This window comes from Salmo trutta, unplaced genomic scaffold, assembly GCF_901001165.1.
Source record: "Salmo trutta unplaced genomic scaffold, fSalTru1.1, whole genome shotgun sequence".
Classification (NCBI taxonomy): Eukaryota; Metazoa; Chordata; class Actinopteri; order Salmoniformes; family Salmonidae; genus Salmo; species Salmo trutta.
This window is the reverse complement of record NW_021823237.1, coordinates 517,843-526,942: the sequence shown is the minus strand read 5'-3', so window position 1 is coordinate 526,942 and position 9,100 is coordinate 517,843. Positions and strand designations below refer to the sequence as shown.

Below are 9,100 nucleotides of genomic sequence, written 5' to 3'. Positions count from 1 at the left end.
GGTCTCTGGGTCTGTCTCATTCAGACAGGATAGATGGTCTCTGGGTCTGTCTCATTCAGACATGATAGATAACCCCCCTCCTCATTAACAGATGGTCTCTGGGTCTGTCTCATCCAGACAGGATAAAGAGATTCTTCAGTTGCAGTCTGGCATTTAAAACAAAAACATACAAAAAAAATATATAAAAAATAACCTCAAATAGCAGAACGTAGATTTTGGTTGAATATTGTGCAGTAGTGACCTCATCAGACGGGAGACAGGTTCTGTGAACCCTGACCTCGACCTCTGTACCCCTCCCCCTCCTGGACCAATGGGTCGGGTCAGGAGGGTTGTGGTAGTGATGAGGGGGGTCAGGAGGGTTGTGGTAGTGATGAGGGGGGTCAGGAGGGTTGTGGTAGTGATGAGGGGGGTCAGGAGGGTTGTGGTAGCGATGAGGGGGGTCAGGAGGGTTGTGGTAGTGATGAGGGGGGTCAGGAGGGTTGTGGTAGTGATGAGGGGGGTGAGGAGGGTTGTGGTAGTGATGAGGGGGGTCAGGAGCGTTGTGGTAGTGATGAGGGGGGTCAGGAGGGTTGTGGTAGTGATGAGGGGGGGTCAGGAGGGTTGTGGTAGTGATGAGGGGGGTCAGGAGGGTTGTGGTAGCGATGAGGGAGGTCAGGAGGGTTGTGGTAGCGATGAGGGAGGTCAGGAGGGTTGTGGTAGTGATGAGGGGGGTCAGGACGGTTGTGGTAGCGATGAGGGGGGTCAGGAGGGTTGTGGTAGCGATGAGGGGGGTCAGGAGGGTTGTGGTAGCGATGAGGGGGGTCAGGAGCGTTGTGGTAGCGATGAGGGGGGTCAGGAGGGTTGTGGTAGTGATGAGGGGGGTCAGGAGGGTTGTGGTAGCGATGAGGGGGTCAGGAGGGTTGTGGTAGCGATGAGGGGGGTCAGGAGGGTTGTGGTAGCGATGAGGGGGGTCAGGAGGGTTGTGGTAGCGATGAGGGGGGTCAGGAGGGTTGTGGTAGCGATGAGGGGGGTCAGGAGCGTTGTGGTAGCGATGAGGGGGGTCAGGAGGGTTGTGGTAGCGATGAGGGGGGTCAGGAGGGTTGTGGTAGTGATGAGGGGGGTCAGGAGGGTTGTGGTAGTGATGAGGGGGACCTGGGTCGGGTCAGGAGGGTTGTGGTAGTGATGAGGGGGACCTGGGTCGGGTCAGGAGGGTTGTGGAAGTGATGAGGGGGACCTGGGTCGGGTCAGGAGGGTTGTGGTAGTGATGAGGGGGACCTGGGTCGGGTCAGAGGTTCTTTATGGACCCTGTTAGATGACTGATAAGGAACTTGTATAATATGTCGTACCTAGTTGAAGCAATACAAGCTGACAGGCAGACAGGAAACCATTAAAAAGGAGATCGAATCACTCAGTACACCTTGTTGTCTGTTACCATGGGGATCACCGATCCACTACAAAATGGCTGCCCAGGCTGCAGAGTGCTACGGTGCAGTACTGTCTGTCACCTCCAGGGGGCATCGTGTCCTCTCCCTCCCTCCTCTCCTCTCCTCTCCTCTCCTCTCCTCTCCTCTCCTCTCCTCGTTACTTAGCGTTGTAACTGTGTCTTATTTGGCGTCGGATAGTTCCATCTATGTGCTTAATGTTCGTCCAGCGTCGTAAAAACAGACAACTGTTTGTATCTTCTGGATTTAAGGCAACTTATCATGTTTTGTGATGGTTTTAATAAAAACGTTTTCTTAAAAAAAAAAAAGTACAAATGTTTGAATACAAACCTCTATGGCGTATCCAGTAAACGCTGTATAGAAAATATATAAATATGCTTTTTTTCCCTATTTTTTTTAAATGTACAAAAATGTTCCCGGAGCTCTTTCTTCTAACCCCGAAACGAGCTTCCTGTGTTTCTCTCTTTTCATTATGTTCTGTACATCAGCCGCCGTCTCTCCTCCGTCTCTCCTCCGTCTCTCCTCCGTCTCTCCTCCGTCTCTCCTCCGTCTCTCCTCTCCTCCCTCCTCTTTTAGAAACACAATATCAACAATTGTTATGTACAGCGAGAGGTTTCAGGAGGAGTCTGTGCAGGGCGAAGGAGGAGGAGGATAGAGGTGGTGAGAGTAGGACCGCTCCGTATACGGGGAAGGAGGGCAACTCTCACAGTTCTCCTCCGCTGACAGGTATTGGCTGCGTGGGGTCGGGGGCGGGGGAAAAGGCTCCGAGTCGTAGTTCAGGTCGCTGGTGTAACCTTTGGCGACGCCGGAGTTGGAAGTGGGCGGGGCGCGGCGTCCCGGGGTGTAGTCGCTGTCGCAGACGTCCGTGGAGCAAGGGGTTGTGGGAGGGGCGAAGTGACTGTAGGTGTAGGGACGGTAACTGGGGACAGGAAGGAGAACAGACGCATTATTAAGCTGACAGAAGAAGAAGAGATGAGTCTCCAGACACTAGTTTATAACCTGGTGTACATTTACATGGATTGACAGAAGAGACGGGTCTCCAGACACTAGTTTATAACCTGATGTACATTTACATGGATTGACAGAAGAGATGAGTCTCCAGACACTAGTTTATAACCTGGTGTACATTTACATGGATTGACAGAAGAAGAGACATGTCTCCAGACACAGGGTAGCGCGTACAGGCTACAGACTTTTTTTTCTCCATCGAGCCGAACAACAGCCTGCTGAACAGTAAATACCACAGCCTGATTACATTATAAAGCAGAGTACATATCCCTCCGCTGCCCTCCGGAAAACAGAACATGGAAAATAGATCCCATCGTTCAGTTTCCTTCTTGGTGGTTTAGGGGTTTCGTCTACACCTGAGCATCTCGAGGAAAGACAACAATGGTGAGGAGGAGGAGCAGAGGAGAGGAGGAGCAGAGGGTTACCTGTACGAACGGGAGGAGGAGCAGAGGAGAGGAGGAGCAGAGGGTTACCTGTATGAACGGTAGGAGGAGCAGAGGAGAGGAGGAGCAGAGGGTTACCTGTATGAACGGTAGGAGGAGCAGAGGAGAGGAGGAGCAGAGGGTTACCTGTATGAACGGTAGGAGGAGCAGAGGAGAGGAGGAGCAGAGGGTTACCTGTATGAACGGTAGGAGGAGCATAGGAGAGGAGGAGCAGAGGGTTACCTGTATGAACGGTAGGAGGAGCAGAGGAGAGGAGGAGCAGAGGGTTACCTGTATGAACGGTAGGAGGAGCAGAGGGTTACCTGTATGAACGGTAGGAGGAGCATAGGAGAGGAGGAGCAGAGGGTTACCTGTATGAACGGTAGGAGGAGCAGAGGAGAGGAGGAGCAGAGGGTTACCTGTATGAACGGTGGGTTGACGGGCTGTTGGAAGAGTAACCAAACTCCATGGTGTACTGAGACCTGACGGTAGCAGGAGATGGAGGAGGATTCAGGATCTGGAGAGGAGAGGTGAGGAGAGACAGAGAGGAGAGGAGACAGAGAGGAGAGGAGACGAGACGGAGAGGAGACAGAGAGGAGAGGAGACAGAGAGGAGAGGAGACAGAGAGGAGAGGAGACAGAGAGGAGAGGAGACAGAGAGGAGAGGAGACAGAGAGGAGAGGAGACAGAGAGGAGAGGAGAGTTTAAAATCAAATTGTTATTCGTCACATGCGCCAAAATACAACAGGTGTAAACTTTACAGTGAGATGTTCCAAAACGTTGCGTCCAGCCCGGCCACGACCGGGAGACCCATGAGATGGCCCAGCGCCCAGCCGGGGCCCAGCGCCCAGCCGGGGCCCAGCGCCCAGCCGGGGCCCAGCGCCCAGCCGGGGCCCAGCGCAAAGCCGGGGCCCAGCGCTCGGTCCGCCAGTAGCTAATGAGGTAACATGACTGAACTAGCTTTAGCCTAAACAAAATGGCTACCGGTCCGGTCCGCCAGTAGCTAATGAGGTAACATGACTGAACTAGCTTTAGCCTAAACAAAATGGCTACCGGTCCGGTCCGCCAGTAGCTAATGAGGTAACATGACTGAACTAGGTTTAGCCTAAACAAAATGGCTACCGGTCCGGTCCGCCAGTAGCTAATGAGGTAACATGACTGAACTAGCTTTAGCCTAAACAAAATGGCTACCGGTCCGGTCCGCCAGTAGCTAATGAGGTAACATGACTGAACTAGGTTTAGCCTAAACAAAATGGCTACCGGTCCGGTCCGCCAGTAGCTAATGAGGTAACATGACTGAACTAGGTTTAGCCTAAACAAAATGGCTACCGGTCCGGTCCGCCAGTAGCTAATGAGGTAACATGACTGAACTAGCTTTAGCCTAAACAAAATGGCTACCGGTCCGGTATGCCAGTAGCCAAGTTTCAGAACAGCCCACGATATGCTTTATGATTGGAGTTATTTATTTATTTTACCTTTATTTAACGAGGCAAGTCAGTTAAGAACAAATTATTATTTTCGGTTACTAGTCCAACACTCTAACCACTAGGCTACCTGCCGCCTCTACACTCTAACCACTAGGCTACCTGCCTCCCCTCCACTCTAACCACTAGGCTACCTGCCGCCCCTCCACTCTAACCACTAGGCTACCTGCCGCCCCTCCACTCTAACCACTAGGCTACCTGCCGCCCCTCCACTCTAACCACTAGGCTACCTGCCTCCCCTCCACTCTAACCACTAGGCTACCTGCCGCCTCTACACTCTAACCACTAGGCTACCTGCCGCCTCTACACTCTAACCACTAGGCTACCTGCCGCCTCTACACTCTAACCACTAGGCTACCTGCCGCCTCTACACTCTAACCACTAGGCTACCTGCCGCCCCTCCACTCTAACCACTAGGCTACCTGCCGCCTCTACACTCTAACCACTAGGCTACCTGCCTCCCCTCCACTCTAACCACTAGGCTACCTGCCGCCCCTCCACTCTAACCACTAGGCTACCTGCCGCCTCTACACTCTAACCACTAGGCTACCTGCCGCCTCTACACTCTAACCACTAGGCTACCTGCCGCCCCTCCACTCTAACCACTAGGCTACCTGCCGCCTCTACACTCTAACCACTAGGCTACCTGCCGCCCCTCCACTCTAACCACTAGGCTACCTGCCGCCCCTCCACTCTAACCACTAGGCTACCTGCCGCCCCTCCACTCTAACCACTAGGCTACCTGCCGCCTCTACACTCTAACCACTAGGCTACCTGCCGCCCCCTCTAACCACTAGGCTACCTGCCGCCTCTACACTCTAACCACTAGGCTACCTGCCGCCTCTACACTCTAACCACTAGGCTACCTGCCGCCTCTACACTCTAACCACTAGGCTACCTGCCGCCTCTACACTCTAACCACTAGGCTACCTGCCGCCTCTACACTCTAACCACTAGGCTACCTGCCGCCCCTCCACTCTAACCACTAGGCTACCTGCCGCCTCTACACTCTAACCACTAGGCTACCTGCCGCCCCTCCACTCTAACCACTAGGCTACCTGCCTCCCCTCCACTCTAACCACTAGGCTACCTGCCGCCCCTACACTCTAACCCCTAGGCTACCTGCCGCCTCTACACTCTAACCACTAGGCTACCTGCCGCCTCTACACTCTAACCACTAGGCTACCTGCCGCCCCTCCACTCTAACCACTAGGCTACCTGCCGCCCCTCCACTCTAACCACTAGGCTACCTGCTGCCTCTACACTCTAACCACTAGGCTACCTGCCGCCCCTCCACTCTAACCACTAGGCTACCTGCCGCCTCTACACTCTAACCACTAGGCTACCTGCTGCCCCTCCACTCTAACCACTAGGCTACCTGCCGCCCCTCCACTCTAACCACTAGGCTACCTGCCGCCCCTCCACTCTAACCACTAGGCTACCTGCCGCCTCTACACTCTAACCACTAGGCTACCTGCCGCCCCTCCACTCTAACCACTAGGCTACCTGCCGCCCCTCCACTCTAACCACTAGGCTACCTGCCGCCCCTCCACTCTAACCACTAGGCTACCTGCCGCCTCTACACTCTAACCACTAGGCTACCTGCCGCCTCTACACTCTAACCACTAGGCTACCTGCCGCCTCTACACTCTAACCACTAGGCTACCTGCCGCCTCTACACTCTAACCACTAGGCTACCTGCCGCCTCTACACTCTAACCACTAGGCTACCTGCCGCCTCTACACTCTAACCACTAGACTACCCTGCCGCCCCTAGTGGGAGGGTTGAGGGGTCCTGGCTATGAAACGCAGGAGGCTAAGTGGGAGGGTTGAGGGGACCTGGCTATGAAACGCAGGAGGCTAAGTGGGAGGGGTTGAGGGGTCCTGGCTATGAAACGCAGGAGGCTAAGTGGGAGGGTTGAGGGGACCTGGCTATGAAACGCAGGAGGCTAAGTGGGAGGGTTGACGGGTCCTGGCTATGAAACGCAGTAGGCTAAGTGGGAGGGTTGAGGGGACCTGGCTATGAAACGCAGGAGGCTAAGTGGGAGGGTTGAGGGGTCCTGGCTATGAAACGCAGTAGGCTAAGTGGGAGGGTTGAGGGGTCCTGGCTATGAAACGCAGTAGGCTAAGTGGGAGGGTTGAGGGGTACCTGGCTATGAAACGCAGTAGGCTAAGTGGGAGGGTTGAGGGGTCCTGGCTATGAAACGCAGTAGGCTAAGTGGGAGGGTTGAGGGGTCCTGGCTATGAAACGCAGGAGGCTAAGTGGGAGGGTTGAGGGGTCCTGGCTATGAAACGCAGTAGGCTAAGTGGGAGGGTTGAGGGGTCCTGGCTATGAAACGCAGTAGGCTAAGTGGGAGGGTTGAGGGGTCCTGGCTATGAAACGCAGTAGGCTAAGTGGGAGGGTTGAGGGGTACCTGGCTATGAAACGCAGGAGGCTAAGTGGGAGGGTTGAGGGGTACCTGGCTATGAAACGCAGGAGGCTAAGTGGGAGGGTTGAGGGGTCCTGGCTATGAAACGCAGTAGGCTAAGTGGGAGGGTTGAGGGGTCCTGGCTATGAAACGCAGTAGGCTAAGTGGGAGGGTTGAGGGGGACCTGGCTATGAAACGCAGTAGGCTAAGTGGGAGGGTTGAGGGGTCCTGGCTATGAAACGCAGTAGGCTAAGTGGGAGGGTTGAGGGGTACCTGGCTATGAAACGCAGGAGGCTATTTATTTATTTTACATTTATTTAACCAGGCAAGTCAGTTAAGAACAAATTATTATTTACAATGACGGCCAAACCCAGACGACGCTGGGCCAATTGTGCCCCGCTCTATGGGACTCCCAATCACGGCCGGATGCGAAACAGCCTGGATTCGAACCAGGGTCTGTAGTGACGCCTCAAGCACTGAGATGCAGTAACTTAGACCGCTGTAAGGTATGTGTGTGTGTGTGTGTGTGTGTGTGTGTAAGGTGTGTGCGTGTGTGTGTGTGTGTGTAAGGTGTGTGTGTGTGTGTGTGTAAGGTGTGTGTGTGTGTGTGTGTGTGTGTCGTACCGGGGGGAAGTACGTGCCCTTGGTGGAGGAGGAGCTTGAGGAGGAAGCTCCGGTCACGTGGGCGCGGTCGTACGGGGGGCCGCTGGACCCGCCCATGATGCTCAACGAACCAATCACAGACTTTCCCCTGGACATACCTGAAGACAACACAAAGTAGCAGGAGTCAACAACACAAAGTAGCAGGAAACAACAACACAAAGTAGCAGGAAACAACAACACAAAGTAGCAGGAAACAACAACACAAAGTAGCAGGAGTCAACAACACAAAGTAGCAGGAGTCAACAACACAAAGTAGGAGGAAACAACAACACAAAGTAGCAGGAAACAACAACACAAAGTAGGAGTCATCATCAGTATTGTAGCCATAGATGGTAATATCTCTCTAGGAGCTGATCCATCATCAGTATTGTAGCCATAGATGGTAATATCTCTCTAGGAGCTGATCCGTCATCAGTATTGTAGCCATAGATGGTAATATCTCTCTAGGAGCTGATCCGTCATCAGTATTGTAGCCATAGATGGTAATATCTCTCTAGGAGCTGATCCATCATCAGTATTGTAGCCATAGATGGTAATATCTCTCTAGGAGCTGATCCATCATCAGTATTGTAGCCATAGATGGTAATATCTCTCTAGAAGCTGATCCATCATCAGTATTGTAGCCATAGATGGTAATATCTCTCTAGGAGCTGATCCATCATCAGTATTGTAGCCATAGATGGTAATATCTCTCTAGGAGCTGATCCATCATCAGTATTGTAGCCATAGATGGTAATATCTCTCTAGGAGCTGATCCATCATCAGTATTGTAGCCATAGATGGTAATATGGTGTGTGTGGTGTGGTGTGGTTGTGGTGTGTGTGGTGTGTGTGTGTGGTGTGTGTGTGTGTGGTGTCTGGTGTGTGTGTGGTGTGTGGTGTGTGCGTGGTGGTGTGTGTGTGTGTGTGTGTGTGGTGTGTGGTGTGTGTGTGTGTGGTGTGTGTGTGTGTGTGGTGTGTGTGTGTGTGGTGTGTGTCTGGTGTGTGTGTGTGGTCCTACCTGGCAGAGACCCGGACAGAGAGGCAGGGTGAGGTACGTAACCCAGGGAAACAGAGGGACCGTGGACCACCAAGTCGCTGGCTACCATCTCCCGCTCATCCTTCATCTGGGGACAGAGCACGCGCTGGCACACCAAGTAGATGGCGCCCACCACAAACAACGCCATCACAACCCCCACAATGGAGCCGATGGTGTTGGTGGGCTGGGAGGACGGCTCTTCTGTCGGGTCTGGGGGGGGGGCAGAGGAGCGGAGGGGCAGAGGAGGGGGAAGGGCAGAGGGGGGGGGGGCAGAGGAGGGGGCAGAGAAGGAGGGGGGGCAGAGAAGGAGGGGGGCAGAGAAGGAGGGGGGCAGAGAAGGAGGGGGGCAGAGGAGGAGGGGGGGCAGAGGAAGGAAGGGGGGCAGAGGAGGAGGGGGGGCAGAGGAAGGAAGGGGGGCAGAGGAGGGGAGGGGGGGCAGAGGAAGGAAGGGGGGCAGAGGAGGAGGGGGGGCAGAGGAGGGGGCAGAGAAGGAGGGGGGCAGAGAAGGAGGGGGGCAGAGGAGGAGGGGGGGCAGAGGAAGGAAGGGGGGCAGAGGAGGAGGGGGGCAGAGAAGGAGGGGGGCAGAGAAGGAGGGGGGCAGAGAAGGAGGGGGGCAGAGAAGGAGGGGGGGCAGAGAAGGAGGGGGGCAGAGAAGGAGGGGGGCAGAGGAGGAGGGGGG

At 54.5% G+C, this 9,100-nt stretch overlaps 1 protein-coding gene across 1 annotated transcript; it reads right to left on the bottom strand.

Annotated features, from left to right (window-relative positions):
- Nucleotides 1–1,811: 1,811 nt before the first annotated feature.
- Nucleotides 1,812–8,635, bottom strand: LOC115189805 (low-density lipoprotein receptor-related protein 6-like; the record flags this gene model as incomplete). The annotated part of the gene is made up of 4 exons (XM_029748317.1): nucleotides 1,812–2,340; nucleotides 3,271–3,368; nucleotides 7,366–7,502; nucleotides 8,404–8,635. Coding segments are annotated over 4 exons (771 nt in total), but the record flags the coding sequence as incomplete, so codon positions are not given.
- Between the last annotated feature and the right edge of the window lie 465 nt (nucleotides 8,636–9,100).